At 21.9% G+C, this 20,690-nt stretch overlaps 6 protein-coding genes across 6 annotated transcripts; 2 read left to right on the top strand and 4 right to left on the bottom strand.

Moving 5' to 3' along the window:
• Positions 1-256: 256 nt before the first annotated feature.
• On the top strand, positions 257-1,980 carry PY17X_0106200 (long chain polyunsaturated fatty acid elongation enzyme, putative; the record flags this gene model as incomplete). The annotated part of the gene is made up of 5 exons (XM_022957810.1): positions 257-556; positions 821-948; positions 1,094-1,258; positions 1,457-1,562; positions 1,813-1,980. 5 exons carry the CDS (start codon positions 257-259, stop codon positions 1,978-1,980), a joined length of 867 nt encoding a protein of 288 aa, XP_022811234.1.
• Positions 1,981-2,608: 628 nt separating this feature from the next.
• PY17X_0106300 (conserved Plasmodium protein, unknown function) lies at positions 2,609-5,536 on the bottom strand (the record flags this gene model as incomplete). Its single annotated transcript, XM_022957811.1, has 1 exon — positions 2,609-5,536. One exon carries the CDS (start codon positions 5,534-5,536, stop codon positions 2,609-2,611), a length of 2,928 nt encoding a protein of 975 aa, XP_022811235.1.
• A 2,985-nt stretch (positions 5,537-8,521) lies between these two features.
• On the top strand, positions 8,522-10,850 carry PY17X_0106400 (RNA-binding protein, putative; the record flags this gene model as incomplete). The annotated part of the gene is made up of 4 exons (XM_022957812.2): positions 8,522-8,646; positions 8,892-9,111; positions 9,263-9,406; positions 9,537-10,850. The coding sequence occupies 4 exons, from the start codon at positions 8,522-8,524 to the stop codon at positions 10,848-10,850; spliced, it is 1,803 nt and encodes a 600-aa protein (XP_022811236.2).
• A 1,169-nt stretch (positions 10,851-12,019) lies between these two features.
• On the bottom strand, positions 12,020-12,860 carry PY17X_0106500 (ubiquitin-conjugating enzyme E2 PEX4, putative; the record flags this gene model as incomplete). The annotated part of the gene is made up of 5 exons (XM_022957814.1): positions 12,020-12,096; positions 12,178-12,303; positions 12,440-12,548; positions 12,630-12,690; positions 12,784-12,860. 5 exons carry the CDS (start codon positions 12,858-12,860, stop codon positions 12,020-12,022), a joined length of 450 nt encoding a protein of 149 aa, XP_022811237.1.
• Positions 12,861-14,417: 1,557 nt separating this feature from the next.
• PY17X_0106600 (conserved Plasmodium protein, unknown function) lies at positions 14,418-15,377 on the bottom strand (the record flags this gene model as incomplete). Its single annotated transcript, XM_022957815.1, has 5 exons — positions 14,418-14,489; positions 14,643-14,704; positions 14,943-15,081; positions 15,188-15,236; positions 15,325-15,377. The coding sequence occupies 5 exons, from the start codon at positions 15,375-15,377 to the stop codon at positions 14,418-14,420; spliced, it is 375 nt and encodes a 124-aa protein (XP_022811238.1).
• Positions 15,378-16,398: 1,021 nt separating this feature from the next.
• On the bottom strand, positions 16,399-19,135 carry PY17X_0106700 (polypyrimidine tract-binding protein, putative; the record flags this gene model as incomplete). The annotated part of the gene is made up of 5 exons (XM_022957816.1): positions 16,399-16,485; positions 16,619-16,822; positions 17,054-17,311; positions 17,457-17,593; positions 17,716-19,135. 5 exons carry the CDS (start codon positions 19,133-19,135, stop codon positions 16,399-16,401), a joined length of 2,106 nt encoding a protein of 701 aa, XP_022811239.1.
• Positions 19,136-20,690: the final 1,555 nt, after the last annotated feature.

Below are 20,690 nucleotides of genomic sequence, written 5' to 3' on the forward strand. Positions count from 1 at the left end.
TTTTTGCCTTTTTTTTCAATTATAGTTAATTAATTTTATATGTTTTATTTGTTATTTTATTTCCAAAAAAACATATATATATTTACTATTTTGAACCTTAAAATTCATTATCTTTACACAAAATAATTAATATATTTTATAATTAAAAAAATAAATGCATTTTAATATTAATTTTTATTATAACATGTAAGCACACACGCACATAATATATATATTGCCCTATAATATCTATTCATATAATAACATATCCTCCAAAATGGCATTCAATATATTATTTTTAAATAATTTGGGAGAGAGGATTTTACAATATTTTAATGCGTCGTTGAAACCGGGAAGAAGAGTTACTAAGGATTGGTTTATGATAAATCCAACACATTTTTTTATAGTTTTTTTCACATATTTTATTTTTATTTTTATTGCATATATATATAAGTCTTTATATGCTACACATCAGAATCCTGATAAGCTATCAAAAATAAAAGCAAGTTCAAAGAGTAAAAATTCTCGAAGCTACATAACGCTCGAAAAGCTAGTTCCTATATACAATTTAATACAAGTATGCCCCTAAAACATATCTTAATAATATTACTAGCCCAGACACAATATGCACAAGCATACGTGGATGCATGCATACATACATTCATTTATACTACATTTTTCATTTTGAGTGTCTGAAAAATAAGTTACCCCAATTGATGCAAATATATATAGCTGATCATTCACAATACAAACAAAAATGCATATCCACAACTATACATGTATATATATATATATATTTATATATATATATTTTTTTTTTTTTTTCGTGATTTTTTTATAGGTATTATTGAGCGCTCTCATATGCGTCTTAACAATTTATAATGCAAGAAAACGAGGATTTTCACTTTTTTATAATTATGTAGATTTTTCAAAAACAAATATTGCATTCTGGTGTTGGTTATTTTACTTGTAAGTTTCTAAAAGGAATACACATCAAACTTGAATGTGCATATATATAGAGATATATATATAGATATTTTTTTTCATTTTTTATTTTTCATTTTTTTTTATGCTCACATTTTTTTACTTTTTTTTGATTACCCCATATTTACAGAAATAAAATATTTGATTTTGTCGACACAATATTAATTGTTATTAAACAAAATTGGAATCAATTTTCCTTTTTGCATGTTTATCATCACATTTCAATCTTTCTAATTATGTGGATAAATACAAGCGTTGGTTATGACGGTGATGTGTATTATATAATAGTATCCAAGTAAGACCAATCAAATAGAAAAATAATATACTATATTAAAAAAAATTAAAATATATCTTTATCTTCCAAAAGAATATAAATTTGTATATATAAATATTATAGTGTATAAAAGTTGCATTCGACAAATAGTTCATACCCTCATTATAATAATCATCTATTATTATTTTATTTATATTATATTATATATTTTTTTTACAGCTCATTTGTGCACTTCATTATGTATACATACTACTTCTTTTCAAGTTTAAAATATAAAATACCAGTTTATTTGAAATCAAGTGTTACCTATATCCAGATGTTACAAGTAACTTAACCTCCGAGATTTTTTTATTTTATATTTTCATATTTCATATTTTATATTTTCATATTTTCATATTTTATATTTTCATATTTTCATATTTTATATTTTCATATCTTCATATCACTTTTTATGCTGCTCAAATTAAGAGAGCTATGTGCACATGTTTATTTATTTGCTTACTTGCATTAAGCCCATTTTTTACCTTGCCATGTTAACGCTCATTTTTCCCAATTTTATATTTCTATTTTATCAGTTTGTTTCAATGATATTGCCAGGATTTTGTATTTTCTTTTTAAATTATAAAACCCCTCACCCAATTAGAATAGTAGGATTATGTTTCTACTATTGTATTTCCCTTTTAATTTTATTTTGCCATTTTTCATATAAAACATATATACGCCCCAAAAAAAAAGTTGCATAATAATTTTTTATCATGTTTTTTATCATGTGTTTTACCATGTGTTTTACCATGCTTTTTATCATGTTTTTTATAATTTTTTCCTTTTTTTATAAATTAAAAAAAATGTTATAAATTAACCATGAATAAATTCGTAAAATGTACTTATGATTTTATTAGAAAATCAATTAACCCCCAACCTAAAGTTATGACAATACTCATATTTTGAAAAAATAAAAACCGTAAACAAATTAAAACAGTTGTTTAATGTTTTATTAAAAATAAGTGAAATATGAAATGTGAAAATGCATATGGTACGTAAAATTATAGGACATTTACTTTTATCCATAAGACATTGTAAAAATAATAAATAAATTTTTTATGTACACAAAAATAAAAAATTTTGCGGAAAAAAATGAAAATTATTACAAAAATAAAAATAATCATATTGTTAATTCGAATATCAAATAATGCTTATACATACATACACACATATGCTCACATATTTAAAAGAATTCAAATAATAGTATCACAATAGAATGTGATATAACGTTTGGGCAACAATGCCCACATTTTGTCTTTTCGACAGCTAGCCAATTATTTTTATTTTTTTTTTTTTTTTATTTATTTTTTTTTTTTTTATATTTTTTCCTTACTCGTTCATAAATATTTTCAATTGTTCTTGCAAATCGCTATTTTTTTTTTGGTACATTTTAATTTGAATTAAAAGTTCTTGAATTTTATTTTCATAATTTTTTATCACAGACGAATTATTATCATTTGTGTAATGTGATTGTGCATCATTTTTATCACATAACATCATATTATAACTGTTACTACTACATGTATTAAAACTTGCGTTTTTTTCTTGTTTATTTATATTATTTTGTAATTTAAAATTTGTTAGGAAATCATATTTATTATGACTATTATTAGTTAATTGTTTCATTAAATCATTTTCTAATTGTTCTTTTTCTTTTTTTAAAATAGTAATTTCTGTTTCTTTTTCCTTTAATGCACAACTTAAATTATTGTTAAAACTTAAAAGCGATTTCATTTCTACACACAATTTAGCTTTTTCAATTTTATATTTTTGTAAACGAATTTTTCTTTTTTCACATAATTCTTGTAAAAATAAATTTTCTTTAAATAAAAGTTTTAAATCATTACCATTATAATTTTTATTAAAATATTCGTCTGATATATGTTCCAAATTTTTATATTCAATAATTTCTTTTTTTATTTTTTCAGTGTAAAGCTCATTATCTTTATTATTTTCGCGGAAATTTATTATGCTACTAACACTATTATTATTATCATCATCATTTATTCCAGCTCTTTCTTCAATGAATTTATTTTTTAACATTTTTATTTCATCACTTATTTTTTGTTCACAATTTTTATAATTTAAATTATATTCATGTTTGTTTAAATCATAAATCTGTTCAATATTATTAATATTTTGTTTATTTTTATCAACAGTATCACCAATTTTGCTACCTTTTGTATCATCATTAAATAGAAAATTTAAACCTAGATAACTTTTTTTATCATCAAAATTTTCAAAATTGGATGTATTATTACTAATTTCAACATTAGTTTTATTATTTCCTTTTAAATCAGAAATATATAATTCATTACAATCTGTAATATTTATTTTATTATCTTCATTTTTATTATTATATGTTACATCTTGATTATTGTTTTTATTCAAATTATGCGAATCAGCATGTATTATGTTATTGTCTCTATGTAAAATATTATTTTCATTCATATCATCTATTTTTTCTTTATCATAAGCTTCAAATAAATGATATAAACATTTATTATATTCCTTTTCACTTTTGTCTTTTTCTTTATCCTCAATTTGACTTAATTTATCTATTTGGCTAGCACTTGATATTATATTTTTTCCTTTTTTAAGATGAATATAATTTTTTCCATAATATTTATAGCTATCTTGTTCTCTCCCATGTATAGAAGAACCATGTTTAATTAAGCCCACTTCATTTTTGAGCTTACCAAATTCGTATTCATTTTTTATGTTATCAAATTCGTATTCATTTTTGAGCTTACCAAATTCGTATTCATTTATTATGTTATTATTAGGACCAACTTTTTCACTAAATGTGGAAATGGCAGAAACAGAAGGAACAGAAGTGGAATGACAATTTCTAATCAATTTTGATAAAATAAAATTTTGATTTTTTTTATTCAAATTGTTTGAATTTACATCAGTGAAAGTATTTTTATTATATTTTTTTTCATCATTTAAACATTTTTTACTTATTTCTAATAATTTTTTTGATCTATTTATTAGTTCATTATGATCGTTATCTTCAATAGTGTTTATTAATTGGGGATTTTTTTTTTTTTCAAATTTTTCTAAAATACATGGATATGTTTTATAATCATTATTTGAACATTGTGATAAAGCTTTTCTTGATAAATTATTATTTTTTTCATGATTTAAAAAAAGGGATAATAATTCTGGATTTTCATTATTAACTAAATTATAATTTTTTTTTTTTAATAATATATCTAATTTTTCTAAAGAATTTAAATTATTTATATTTGTCTTAACATTTTTTGATATATCCGAAACATTTTTTGATATATCCGAACCATTTTTTTCATTAAGTGCATTATTATTATAATTATAATTAAATTCACTATTTATATCAAAATTTTTATTATTTTTTAATTTATTAAGTACACTATTTTTTTTTTTATAACCATCAAATGTGCTAAATTGTGATGAATATAACATTTCAGTTCCACAACTTTTGGAATCATCATAAATTTTTTTATTACTTAACAAGTATCTATAATCTTCTTCTCTTTTTCTAAAAAATTCTGTTCTCATTTTAGCAATGTTAATATTTTGTTTAGTATTTCCACACTCGCTCATAAATGATACGACATTTCTTACATTCCCATTTGGGATCTCATTTTTGCGAATACCATTCGGATTGTTCGGATAATTTGCATCGTTCGAATAATTTGCATCGTTTGGATTGTTCGGATAAATTGCACCATTCGGATCGTTATTTATTGTGCGTGTTTTTTTTTTTAATTCGGAGCTCATATTTGAGAAGGAAAGATTTAAATTTTCCGAATTTCGTGTTTTATCACTATTTATAAAATCGTTGTAGCTTATATGTGTCTCTGCCTTTAAATAATCACTATCATTATCTATATAATTATTTTTTAAATATTCATTTTTATAAATTTTTCCATATAAAATATTTTTTTTTTTTAAATTTTCATAATCGCTACTATCATTATTATTTATTATGGCTAGTTGATTATTATTTTCATCAGAATCTTTTATATTATAATTTTCAACTTTTTCTAATTTATTATTTTCATCATTTCCAAATATATCAGGGTTTCGATCTTTTAAATTGCAACTATCTTTTTCTGAAAATTGTACTCCTTTGCAAAAATTATACAAACTATTTTCAATATAATTAAAATGTTTTTTATTTGTGTCAGTTATCTCTTCAAAATCATTATACAAAGATTCCCATATAATATCTGAGTTTTTTTTTTCATCATCATTTTCGTTTATTTCCATTTTATATCACATGGGTACAGAAAAAAGGAAAAAAAAGGGAAAAAAAAAGGGAAAAAAAAAAAGGGAAAAAAAAAAAGAGAAAAAAAAAAAGGGAAAAAAAAAGGGGGATACAAAATGTTAAGAAATTAATTTTGGTTTCTATTCTATGACATCAAATTTGTAATTATTTTAGTGTATCAAACTTACGAAAAAAAAAAAAAAAAAAAAAAAAAAAAGTTTGTTTTTTCTTTTATATGTCTTCGTTGGATGTGCTGAATTATTATAATATGAATTATGTGATCTGTTCTAAATTTTATTGATTATTTTATTGATTTGTTGATTTTATTTACTTATTTATTTACTTATTTATTTTGGTGTCTTTTCGTTTACATTTTCCAAACACAACTGGTCATATATATGTATTTATTAAATATAAATATTTTACACAAAAAATGTTAGCACTATAAATGCCTAACAAAGGCATACATATATAATAAGTAGAATTGAGTCAAAGTATTTTTTTTTTTATCTTAATTATATGTTTAAAAAAAAAAAATTGTATATATAATAAATTTGCTTACAATTTTCAATAATCATAAATGACTATCATTCTAAAATCATAATTTAAACTTAAAAACGTTTCTTAAAAAAGGTAAATAAATAAATGAATGAGTAAGTAAATAAATAAATGAATGAGTAAGTAAATAAATAAATGAATGAATGAATAATAAAACAAAAATGAAATAACAACATATTAATTTATTACATTGTTATAAGCATAATGCAATAGGATTGTGGAAAGAAAAGCAAATTTGAAAAAAAAAAAAAAAAAAAAAAAAAAAATTAATAAGATTTATTGCAAATAAAAGTAATAACATAATCAGTATATATTTTTGATACAAAGTAATTATATTCAAATTAAATATATAAAGAAATATAAAACATTCTAAAAAATAAATTATTAAATTATATATGGAAAAAAGTTAGAAATAAATTATATACATCAAAAACAATTTATTTTTTTACATTGTTTGCAATACTGCAGTAATCATACAAAGGTACATATAAATAAATCCATTTTAAAAAGGTATTAAATGTTTTATATATATAATATTTTATTATCATTATTATTATCATTATTATTATCATTATTTTTTTCCCTTTTTCATATGCATTTTTTTGCGATACTTAATAAAAACATAATTATTTATTTGGGAGTACACAAAATAAATCTTTAAATTATAAATCAATTTTTATTAAATCATATCATTATATTTTTGGATAATATATATAGTTACATTTGAATAAAAAAAATTATTATTTATTAGTTGCTTAAATTGAACGACATGATATATAATTTAATTTTTCATGTTAAATATGTCAAAAAATAAAATAAAATAAAAATAAAAAAATAAAAAAATAAAAAAAGTCAAAAAAATCAAAAAAAATCAAAAAAATCAAAAAAAATCAAAAAAATCAAAAAAATCAAAAAATATATTTTACCTTTGAAATAAAGCCAATTTAAAGGGAAAGGACATATTCTTTATATAGTAAAATAGCCTAATTTCCATTTATATTTATTTGTTTAGACTCGAATAAAAGTCATTTCGTATGTCATTTCGTATCATTTCATATCATTTCATATATATACAATTAGCAGAGGAGAAATCATCCCCAACATTGCAAATTAATGGATATAAAAATGTATGGCATATTCCTATGCGTCTACTTAATATGCAACATGTCGGTATAATTTTTCACATTTTCAACCTTTCCAACCTTTCCAACCTTTTCAACATTTTCACTTCTTTAAATGGGTATACATTTTGATGGTGCAAATGCTGACAATCATAATTCAGTTATTTATTGAGATTACATTTATAATTTTTTGTTTCCTTTAAACTTATAAATTAGTACCATTATAAATAGCAAAATATAATCTCACTTAAACATGTATACATATCAATGTTTATATATCAATATGATGATGTACTAAATAAAAAAATACTTTTTTAATTATAATAATAAATTCTTGAAAACATAAATATAACAATTTATCACATATTTATCACATATTTATTATTTTGTTAACCATTTAAAGAGTACCATTGTCTATATCATATGATTAAGCCGTTTATTTCTTTAATACAATTTTTACAATCTTTACAATCTTTACAATTTTATACGTTTTTCCTACATTCTCATCATTTTTAATGAGCTTTCTAATATGTGAAAAAAAAAAAAAAAAAAAATTATACACACTTGGTCAATATATAATGCATTTTTTTTAAATTTCCAACAATATCTATATATGATAATATTTAAATTGTAGAGATATGTTAAAACAAATAATTCATCTTAATAAGTTAGTATATTTCTAATTATTTAACATTTAAAAAAAATATAACATTTTTTTAAATTATAACATTTTTTAAATTGTAACATTTTTTAAATTGTAATATTTTTTAAATTGTAATATTTTTTTTTAAATGTTAAGAATATTTTCCTATTTTTTTACATTTTGTCATTAATTTCGTTGAATGTTCGAACAAAGGTGTTTTTTTTCTCGTTTTTTTTCTCGTTTTTTTTCTTATTTTTTTTCTCTTTTTTTTTCTCTTTCTTTTTCTTTTTCTTTTTCTCTTTCTTTTTCTTTTTCTTTTTCTTTTTCTATTTTTTATTCCATACACGTCGGTTATTAAACAGTGGAGTTAGATAGAGAGTCCCTTAAAACGTCGTGATTTTTTTTTTCATTTTTTTATTATTTTTTATTATTTTTTCAATTTTTTCCATTTTTCAATTTTTTCCATTTTTCAATTTTTTCAATTTTTCCACTTTTTCAATATTTTCAATTTTGTTCATTTTTATTTGTTAACTTATGATGATGGCTTATTTATTTTTCCAATTCATAGATTTATAGATATATAATTACATATGTATGTTATATTTATTTAAAAAAAAAGAGAAAATATATTTATATAAAAAAAAAAAAAAAAGTTTGTTTAAAATATGAGTTTAAATTTTAGCATAGCTAATGTGGTATATGTAAAAAACCTTTCTGCTAATGTATCAGAAGAAGATATAAGGGAAAAGTTCAAAGGATGTGATGAAATAATTAGTGTTGTATTTAAAAAGTTCGTAATTTTTATTTTATATACATGTATAATTTTTCTTATCTTGTTCATTTTGTTATTTATCAAGTGTGACTTATTTAAGACACTATTATGAAAAATGAGGATTATAAAAAAAAAAAAAAAAAAAAAAAAAAACCAAAAAAAAACCAAAAAAAAACCAAAAAAAAAACAAAAAAAAAACGTGTATGTATACTTCTTCTCTACACAGCCACATATTTTATGTATGTATTTTTTTAATTTTTTAGATTCCCTGGAAAAGATCAAAAATATTGTCAAGTCGAATTTAAAACTTCCAAAGGAATAACAAAAGCTTCAAGACTAAATGGGGAACTTTTGTTAAATATCCCAATGTATGTTACTGTAATTGAACCAATTTTGCAATCACAATCTTTTAGTGAAACATCAAATATTAATGAATATGATAAAAATATAAATAACAATGATTACAATAATTCCCAATATCAGGTTTGAAAATGAACTGTTCATTTTGTCCCTTTTTTCTGCATAAACAATATATCTATGCATGCATACGTGCTTATTTATCTATATATCTTTCTATTATTTTTATTTTTTTATTTTTTTTTATTTTTTTTCCGTTACAAACGAATATATACAGAACTTGCAAAATTTTCTTGGGGAAAATCAAATTATTTCAGACCAAAAGAAAAAACTTGTTGATTTTCAAAATGAGTTAAATGAAAAAAATAAAAAATTTGACGTATTTTCGAAAATTATCTATATGGAAAATATCCCCGAAAAGGTAAAACCCCAATTAGTGTTACCACTTCCATTTTTGCCAATTTAAAATTCGCTAAACGAATCTTTAACACATTAGTGAATAAATAAATGTATATACATATGTGTGCATTTTTTTTCTTGCCTTGTTATAGTATACTGAAAATGATGTAGTGGAATTTTTTAAAAATGTTGGAAAAACTACAAATTACAAGTTTCTATATAATGAACAAATAAATAAGCATACAGTATATGTTGAATTTATAAATGAAGAAAATGCAAAAGCAGCTTTAAATTTAAATGGAACGAAAATAGAAGATAAAGAGGTAATAATTAAAGATGCATATAGTATTCTGAATCAAAATGATAGCACATTAAAAACACAATTATCTATTTATAACAATTTAAATAAAACAATTAATAATGACAAAAATATAATAAATAAAAAAAATACTGTAAATGAAAAAGTAGAAAAAGTTTTAGCTTTAAAAGAAAAATTAACACTTAAATTATGTGCTATGTATAACCCTAATGTATTATTAATGAACAATCTTATGCAATCTAATCAATTGCTATTAGCTAACCCACTAAATAATATTTCAAGCAATAATAATATAAAGAAAGAAAAAGAAAAAAACGATAAAAATGAATCTGATTTAACAATTAGTCAAAAGGAATTCAAATCTGATGATAAAAAAAATGATGATAAAAAAACTGATGTAGATATGAGTGATGACGAAAAAAAAAAATATATAAAAAAAAAACAAAAAAAAAATACTAAATATAGTACCAATTCTCATTCTTCACACACAACTGAGGAATCATACGAAAAAAAATCTGACCAAATTTCATCCAAAAGCCAAAGTAGCAAAAGCAGAAGCAGTGGAAGTAGCAGAAGTAGAAGCAGTAGAAGCAGAAGCAGAAGCAGTAGAAGTAGAAGCAGTAGAAGTAGTAGTGGTAGGTCGAGGGTAAGGAGGAAAAGCATCGATAAAAGGCATAGTAGCAGAAAAAGAGACAAAATAAAAAAACGAAGCCCAAGTTCAAGTTCGAATTATAGCAAAAGTGATCCACCAAGTTCTTATGATTCTGGAAAACATACTGATAGATATAAATATCAAAATCAAAGACACAAAAAAAAACGAAGAAAAAATTCAAAAGGAAATTATGATAGTTCTGATACTTGTAGCCATTCTTCACATTCTTCAAAAAGAAAACAAAGAAAATCAAATAGTGACAAACCATGGTGGATAAAAGAGTCAGAAAAAATGGAAATGCGAAAAAGAATGAAAGAAAAATATCGACGAGAAATGTTATATAGGCACAAACATAAAGAAAAATCAAGATACCGACATAGAGATAGGGATAGAGATAGGGATAGAGATAGGGATAGAGATAGGGATAGAGATAGGGATAGAGATAGAGATAGAGATAGGGATAGGGATAGAGATAGAGATAGAGATAGGAGATAGAACAATTTATATTATCCCTCTATATATACAATATGTATGTTATAGATGTTTTATATACTATTCCCAAATATTATGCATATATAGCAAATTTCTCCCCCCTTCTAAATTAAGAAGGAAAAAAAAAACATCCTGTATATATACATGAATATGATTGAGATTGTACAATTTTGTAAATGTTAAAAATAAAGGGAAATGAGAAGCATACGATTTTATGCATGGAATTATTATCTTTTTTAGTACTTGATATTTATTCCTATTTTTGATATTTATTCCTATTTTTGATATTTATTATTTATGAGAAGTGTCAATTTAAAAATGGGGGAACAAATATGTAAACTAAATAATTATATATATGTATATGGATATATTTACAAATAAAATAAGCGAATATTTTATTTGCCTATTTTTTATACTTATAAAATTGAATTTGTTAAAATTTTGTGTCTTTTGTATGTTATTTTTTCAAAAGTTGTAAATTCATTGATATGCATAATATATTTATATTTATATTTTTATTTATATTTTTATTTTTATTTTTATTTATATTTTTATTTTTATTTAAATGTCTTAATAAAAGAGACCATAATTATTATCATTTTATTCACCCTATATTTTACATGATATCATTTTTTTGGTTTGCTAAAATACATTTTATTTATCCTTTTTCAGCAAATATTTTTATTTTTTTTAACTTATGGTATATATCCAAATATATTTACTTCAAATTATTAATTGCATATGCCTTATTTTAGCGTCAAGCAATTTAGACTTTTGCACACACACACAAATAAGTGTATTTAAAACAATCTTGTTGCGAATTTAAAGAGTTATAAAAATTATATATATACGATTTAATCTTCATTTATGAAATATAAACATGTTAATAACCCAGTATCAATAAATAAAAAAATAAAAAAATAAAATAAATAAAATAAATAAATAAATATATATATATATATATATATACATACATAATGAATAGCTTAAATTATAACAAAAAAAATGGGCCATGTTGCATATGCATATGCATTTTTATGAGATAATCAAAAAAATAAATAATTCGCATTGATATACGGTTTTGCTATATTGTATAAACATTTGAATAGGGAAAAAAACGCTAAATTTTTTTTCCACATTTTGTCTTTTATTTTTAAACTACTAAAACACAATCACATCGCATATTCCTTAGTATACATTTTTGCCATGGAATTAAAACCTTTTATATCCCCAAACCGTATTAAATTGCCTGAAAAAAAGTTAGTTCAAAATATAAGTAATAAATATGCATATACATAACGGAGAGAAATATATATGAACACATTTATACCTGCATCACAATTTAATGGGCTTTCGGCATTAGGCTCATTTAAAAGAAACAAAATAGCGCGACATAAAGATTGAATTGTCCAAGCTGGACTCCAATTTGTTTTTAGTATATCCATACATAATGCTCCTTAAAAATTAAGTAACAAAATAATTAGATCGTAAAATGGCAAAACAAATAAAATCAACTAGCTATATAAATATGTGTGCAAAACTCATATAACCAAAATTTGGGGGGATATATATATATTTATTAACTCTTATACCTGTTGTAAAATTTACATTAGGATGAAATACTTTCGTTATAAATGTTATCATAGGTGGGTCAATTGGGTATGTACTTTTGCATTTTATACTTAGTTTCCATTTTCCTCCCTAAATAATTAAATATATATATTATATATATATTTTTAACATGAACATGTCAGGTATTTTTTTTTTTTTTTTTTTAATTACCTCATATGGTGAGTCCTTTGGGCCCTTTATTATTGCTTCCCATTCGTATAAATTGTAATCACTATAAAATGAAGATGTATGTGTGCAGATATAGAATAATGTTAAAGTAAGGGGAAATAAAATGATATTCTTTTTTGTTTTTATATAAACATACCTATGTGACAAAAAAATGTCAGGGTCATTTTGCTTTTTAGCTTCCCGAGACTCAATTAAAAGTCGATTTTTCGCCATTATATATTTATTTAATAAAAAAAATTAAATAAACATAATAATTTTTTTTTTCGTTGAAACTAAAGGGTTATTGTCTTGATATATATAAATAAGGAAAAATTGTATATTATTTTTTTAATTTATAATTCAAATTTCGTGTATATTAATATTTGTCTTTGGGCCTTTATACGAAATGTAGTTTATTTATACCCATTTAAAACATATTTTTTACACACAAAATTGATTAAACTATGTTTTGGTGAAATTTTTTAAAATTAACTAATTTTTCTACAATAAAAATAAAATAATATTTGAAATTATTTTTCCATAGAATTAAAACAACAAAATTTATATCTTAAATTTATATCTTAAATTTATATCTTAAATTTTTATCTTAAATTTTTATCTTAAATTTGTATCTTAAATTTGTATCTTAATTCTGTATCTTAATTTTATTGTCTGTATATTTCTTTCTTTAATAACAAATGGTGAGGGCGATAAAAAATGATTGTAAAAAATAGGTAACTAAATATTGTAGTGCGAAATGAGAAAAAAGTAGTATTAATACATTTGAAAAAAAACGGAAATAAATTTTATTTTTTGAAAATATAACAGTTTAAAACACATCCATACATACATGCCTATATATGCAGTATGTATAATAAATAAATATATAACATATGTGAAAAAAATTAAGTGAAATTTAATGTTATGGGAAAACACTATAAATATAAAATTAATCAAGGAAAAATGAAAGAACTGAAAATGGATAAAATCCAAAAAATATGTTTAATATTAAAGGTTATTTTTAAATATTATTAAAATTAAAAATAAAAAAAAAAAAATTAAGTGCTACAAACTGAAAATAATTATTTCCAAAACAAATTATATATACATGATAATTAATTAAAAAAAAATTAAATTAAATTGAATTGAATTGAATTAAATTGAATTAAAATAAATTAAAAATTAACAGTTTAATATGTGAACAGAATATTCTATATAACTTATACACTGATATAATGTATATGCCTATATGTGTTTAAATTAAAAAAGAAAAAAGAATAATTCACCAACTATCTCAAATTTTCCACTTAACTAGATTATGCCTAGTAATTAATAGTATATTGCTTGACTGTTTTCTCATTTTTTCTATTTTGTTTTTTCCATTTTGTTCTTTCTATTTCATTTCGATATATTCTACGTTTCCAATTATATATAACATTTATTTCTATACTAAAAATAAATTTAACATTAGTATGTATACCTCATTGGTATATTTAGGTTCTTAAAGTGGAAATATATTTTTTACTTTATTTTTACTTCTTTACTTTTATTTCCTTATTTTTACTTCCTTATTTTACTTCCTTATTTTTACTTCTTTACTTTTTTGACGAGTTTGTCTAACATGTTTAGCCATTTCGAGAAAAAAAAAAAATAAAATAAAGGAAAATAAGCAATTCACACAAAACCACCATTTCCATAAGTTCTACTCAAGTAATTGCAATTAGTGAAAAATGTGAATAGAAAACAAAAAAAAATAAATGCAATGTAGTTGTCAATTTATTTATTATTAAACTATAAGTTGTTAATATCCTTTTTAAAAACTTCAAATATTTTTTGAGAATTTTTTAACATCACTCCTTTTACCTGAACGGCAATAATAAATGTGGTTTTAAATGATATTTATTTTATTAACAAAACATAAAAAAAAAAAATAAAAAAATAAAAAAAAAGAGCTAAATGGAAATAAAAAATCTAGAATACGAGCTAAATGAAAATAAAAAAGTGTAATGAGACAACCTTATTCTCAACATATTCCTCCGTTTTAATGATAGACCGTTTCACATTTTTTAACTGCAATGCTTTGGAATAAAAACGTGGATTTTTACATGTATGACAATGTTAAAAATGGCATGCAAATGCAAATGCAAATACAAATGCAAATACAAATACAAATGCAAATACAAATACAAATGCAAATACAAATACAAATGCAAATACAAATGCAAATACAAATGCAAATGCAAATACAAATACAAATACATGTATGTATGTATGTATGCATGTGCACGATTAATAAAAATGATGTATGTAACAAACCAATAGTTTGAAATGATTCCTTTATTTTGTCTTTTTCTTCATATAATCGTGTTTCTTCGCTATCCAAAGAATTTAAAAATAGTTCAATTTCGTAGCTAAATTTATCGGTCTCTCTTCTTTCTAATTCACTTTTATTTTTCTTAAAAAATAAAACACACACAATCGTGTATACTTTCCAAAATGATAATTAATTAGAATAACCAAGTTTTCATTTTTTTTATATTTTCTTTATTATTTTTACCCACCCTCATTAAATAGTCCAAGTTGTCCTTATAGACATCGCCAACTATTTTGCTAAAATAAAAAAAATATATTTTTTTTAATTATTTAAAATCATACCAATTATTTTCACAATGTTCACATTTTTCGAATGATTGCTTACTTTATCCCATTTAATGATAAATTTTTATCATTTTTAAAAATAGTAAAATCCATGATATACGTAAAATTTGGAAAAATTTGGAGAGATTTTGAAAAAAACAATTTTAGTTTAACCAATGAAATAGTTTATAATAATATATATACAACAAAAAAGAATGTTAATATTACATTAATAGTAAACAATTAAAATGTTGAAAATAAAACAAAACAAAAGATTATATAATTTTTTATTATGCTTTGTCTATACACATGTATATTTTTACATATATAACCCCATAAAAACTTGTGTGCAATTTACACATATTTATAAATATGCAATATAAACAACTATTAATTGATTAAAAATAAATTAGAAAAAAAAATTATATCATCAAAAAGGAGCGCTATAATTAACACTCCATATGGCTATAAATTAAAAAAGGAAAAATATATAGCTCAAAAAATTAAAAACAAAATTATGAATATTATAAAATTTTGAAAAGAGGGAATATGATAGAATACAAAGTTGGAAGCCAGATAATATGACAAGTTTTAATCAGAAATTAAGTTAGTTTTTTATTTTATTGAAATAAAGAATTTTAAAAGAAGATAAGGTTTTAGAAAAAGATGTCTTAAAACAAAATACATAATTAAATAGAATACTTTTAATAATAGTAGTAATGCATATATAGAGAACATAGAAATAGAAATAGAAATAGAAATATATATGGATAAAAGAAATTTAAGTAAAAAAACAAGATATATAGTATAACGGCATAAAGAAATGGGATGTAGAAAAATACAATATAGTATATGCACACTCCTACACACATATATACATGCATACATTAAATTAAAAATGATATATATAAAACACGGAGATGCATATTCCCTATTTATGCTATCTTTGTATGAATTATAATAATATTTTTTTAATAAATAAATCAATTTAAAAAGAATTAAGGGAAAAAACACAAAAATGTTTTATACACATTTTCGTGATATTAAAAAGAATAGAGATGAGATAAGAAATTTAAATGACTAAAGAGGATTATCAATGAATGCATATTTATGGTTATTTCGTTTTTTTTTACAATCATGGCAATTTAGTTTTTGTAAATGAAACTTTCATACATCGATCTTTCAGTTGGAAATTGTGAAGATCCATTAAAGCTTTTGTTGCCTAAAAATGGGAATTAGAAAAATAAGAGACTCATGTTTTTTCAATTTTTTTCAATTTTTTTCCAATTTTTTTCAAATTTTTCCAATTTTTTTTCATTTTTCAACCATATCAACCGCCTCGGTCTTAAGCTTACCGTATCCTCTGAACTCATTTCAATAGTTGCCGTAAAGTTTTTTTTTCCCTCTTTTATAGGCTGAGATTTAAACTTGTTGATTTCATCGTATTTATTGAACAAAGCTATTATACATTCTTCTGTTACTTCTTCACTGACATTCGATATAAATAAAGTTTTTGTTGGCCTGCATGCTCCCTTAACATATTTCAATTGGTCAGATATCTACAACAAACAGTTAATAACAAAATGGTATGTATATCACACAATGTTGTGAATGTAGTAATTGGCGAAATTGGCGAAATTGACGAAATTGACGAAATTGACGAAATTGGCGAAATTGACGAAATTGGCGAAATTGACGAAATTGACGAAATTGACGAAATGAATAAAATGGACAAAATTGACTAATAAAAGTCTTATATATTAAATCAGAATTTCTAAATTCGAACTAACCCCATATCGCTGATCATGATTACTAAAAAATTTAGCTTTATAAGAATCTCTGCTTTTGTCCTGATAAGAAATTTTTATATCATATATTTTAGAAAAATGTAATTCCAAAATGTTTTGGCAAATCTTTGCATGTTGTAAACACTCTTGAGCCATTGAAGAAAATAAATAATTTGAATATTGAATAAGAGCTGAATCTGGTTTTTCACGCAATATTTTAATTCGTGATACATATCCATATATACTAAATAAGTTAAATAGCTATTAAAGAATACATAATAAGAAAGATATGTGAAAATAAATAAGAGTGCATATAACAAGAAGATATATATTATGAAATAATAACTATATTAAATTTATATAAGCAATGATAATAATAAATAAATCGATATAAAAATGAACTCACTTTATTTACGTCACTATATTCTTTTGGAATATTATAACAAATTAGGACAGGCGTTTTTGATGCATTTTTTGTTTCAAAATCGACAATTTTAAATTTTCTTCCTAACAATTTATACAATTCAGTTTCTTTAATATTTCCTGTAAATAAATGAAATAAAAAAAAAATAAAAAATAACATGCACATGACTAGCCAATTCAATTTTATGATTTGTACATAATAAAAATAAATTATTGTTTAGCTAGCCAAGTTGAGTACTTACTTGGTGGAGTTGGTAAAACACCATGAGACATTTGAAAAGAAAAATTATTTTTATTTTTTTGAGGATTTGATATAGTATAATCCCATGCTTGTGAATTATTATTTTTAATTATAAGTTCTTTTAAAAATGAATATTGAATTTGCAAAGTGTTACATCCATCATATATATTTCTATTATGCAAAGTTTTTATTGCTTCTTTAGCTACTTCAATTGATTCAAGTTGTACTAAAGCTTGAAATATCGATGTTTTTTTTGATATAGTAATAATTTTTTCAACTATTCCACATTTACTAAATAAATAATATATTAATTCTATATCAACAGGATATTGCATATTTACAACAGATACTAAAATTACTTTTGAACATTCATTTTTATTATATTTATTATTTTTCTTATCATTATCATTTATTTTATCTTTTAAATTTTCTCTATCCAAAGATTCATTTGCTCCACGCATATCGTAAAAACTGTTATTGCCAATGCCACCACTTGCATTTCCACTACTTGCAATGCCACTACTTGTAATGCCACTACTTGCATTTCCACTACTTGCATTCACATTCACATCACCATTTTTATGATCTTCTAAAATTCCTTTAGTTGATATATCCTCATTAATTTTTGTTAATTTTATTTCAAAAAACGACCCTTTTATTTGAGTTGGATGCTCTTTGAAATAGTTAAAAATATTTTCTTGTAAATCATCATCATATAATTTTATTATTACACCTTCATCATTAAATATTATTTCCGGAATTTTACCATTTATAAATGGTCTTATAAGAGATTTGATATCTTCTTCACTAATATCAGAAGGAATATTTTTTAAAATAAGTACATTGTTAACATTATTTTTTTCTTTTTTTAAAAATGGCATAGTATATCTACTACCTTTCCTTTTCTTTCCTTCATTTGTATAATATGAACATTTATTTTGATTATCATCAATTCCATGTTTTCCAATTAAACTATTTACATGATGTTCCCCATTATTTTGGTCATTATTTTGGTCATTATTTTGGTCATTAGTTTGGCCATTATTTTGGCCATTATTTTGGCCACTATTTTGGTCATTATTTTGGCCACTATTTTGGTCATTATTTTGGCCCAAATTTGCATTGGCATTACTACCCGATTCAATGTTAAGAAGACCTGTATAATTATTATGATTATTTGAATTATCGTTTTTATCACAATTCATGTTATTAGGAATACCAGAGTTGTTTGCTTCAATAGAGTTTTCTTCTTTTGTTTCATTTTCTGGATTATTTAAATTATAACTATTATTTCCATTTTTCAAATTTTCATTTTCCAAATTCGCATTTTCTAATTGATCTTCGGGACTCGTCATATATTGCTTAATTCCCGATTTATTATCATTATCGTTTTCGCCATTTGGCAACATTCTCTTATTCATCTTATTGATAGATATGACTTATCTATATTCATGTATATAACTGAACTTGATAACTATAATATTTCACGTTTGTTTCTGCCAATTTATTAATTTAATTTATTTAAAACTCCCGAGTTGGTATTTACACGGTTAGCAATATTATATATTTATGTGAAAAATTGTAAAAATATGAATGTATAATTTTTATTTATCTTCGCTGATGATAATGTATACCTAGTATTACGCATGTATTCCTCTTATCTTTTCATATTTTTTCATATTTTTTCATATTTTTTCGTATTTTTTCATATTTTTTCGTATTTTTTCGTATATTTTCTTATGCATGCCAAATTATTTCATCCAAAAAAGAAAACGCCGATATACTTGTGAAAAAAAAAAGGAAATTATGAAAATATCAAAAAAATATATAATATTATAATTATTGTTATATTTACTATTTACCCATTTTTTTACAAACAGATTTGCTACATATACACTGTGATGTAATATATGCATAATAACGGTTACGAAATGAAAAATTAAGAAAAATAATGAAAATGTTAAAAATTAAGAAAAATGTTAAAAAATAATGAAAATGTTAAAAATGATGAAAATGTTAAAAATGATGAAAATGTTAAAAATGATGAAAATGTTAAAAATAATGAATAATTAAAATGGTGAAAAATTCAAATAATGTCATTCATAATTTATATGATAAAAAAAATTAATTTAGACTAATTAAATAAAAGTTAAAGCAAATATAATCTCTATTTAGTAAACAATTTCCAAACGCTTAATTTATTTATTTCTATATGTACAAACGTTTTAATGTCACTAAAATAGTTCTATCTATTCTATATTAATATGTGTTTACTAACGATTTGTTATTATATTTGCTTTTTTCACTTTTTTGTATGTACTATAAATAAAACATTGGAAAATTTCACAGGAAAACTATTACATATATTAATATACATGTATTCATTTCCATATATTTAAAAATCGTATTTATTAAATTGTATATAATACTAATGGTAGAATTTTTCTCTGTTACTTTTAGTGATAATTTGTAAGCTTGACTTATTATTCTTATTTTATGTGACATACTATTATATTAGGTGACAGTACATACATTGGTACATATTCTATTTATTTTTATCACGTAAAATTAATTATGTAAAATTAATTAATGTATAGTTTTCTTTTAGTTGAACAAATTTGAAATTATATAAATCCTTATTCAGCTATGCATTTATTTACGATAAAAAAAAAATGATAGTAATAAGTACAAAATTAATATAAAATAAAATTAATATATAATTTTATGAACGTTCATAAATTATTACATATAAACTGTCATTTTTTTTTTAATATGGCAAATAAAAAACGAAAATACTAATAATTTGTATGCACTGTTCAGGCGATTGGAGTCACACAGCCACATGCACACAATATATATATATATATATGTATTTTGTATGTATATATGCATATCTGTCGATTTGTTTCGATATATATACTATATGAGTATATAACATGAATAAAACTCTGATCTAAAAATGGAAAAATACTTTAC

Source organism: Plasmodium yoelii (genome assembly GCF_900002385.2).
Source record: "Plasmodium yoelii strain 17X genome assembly, chromosome: 1".
NCBI lineage: Eukaryota > Apicomplexa > Aconoidasida > Haemosporida > Plasmodiidae > Plasmodium > Plasmodium yoelii.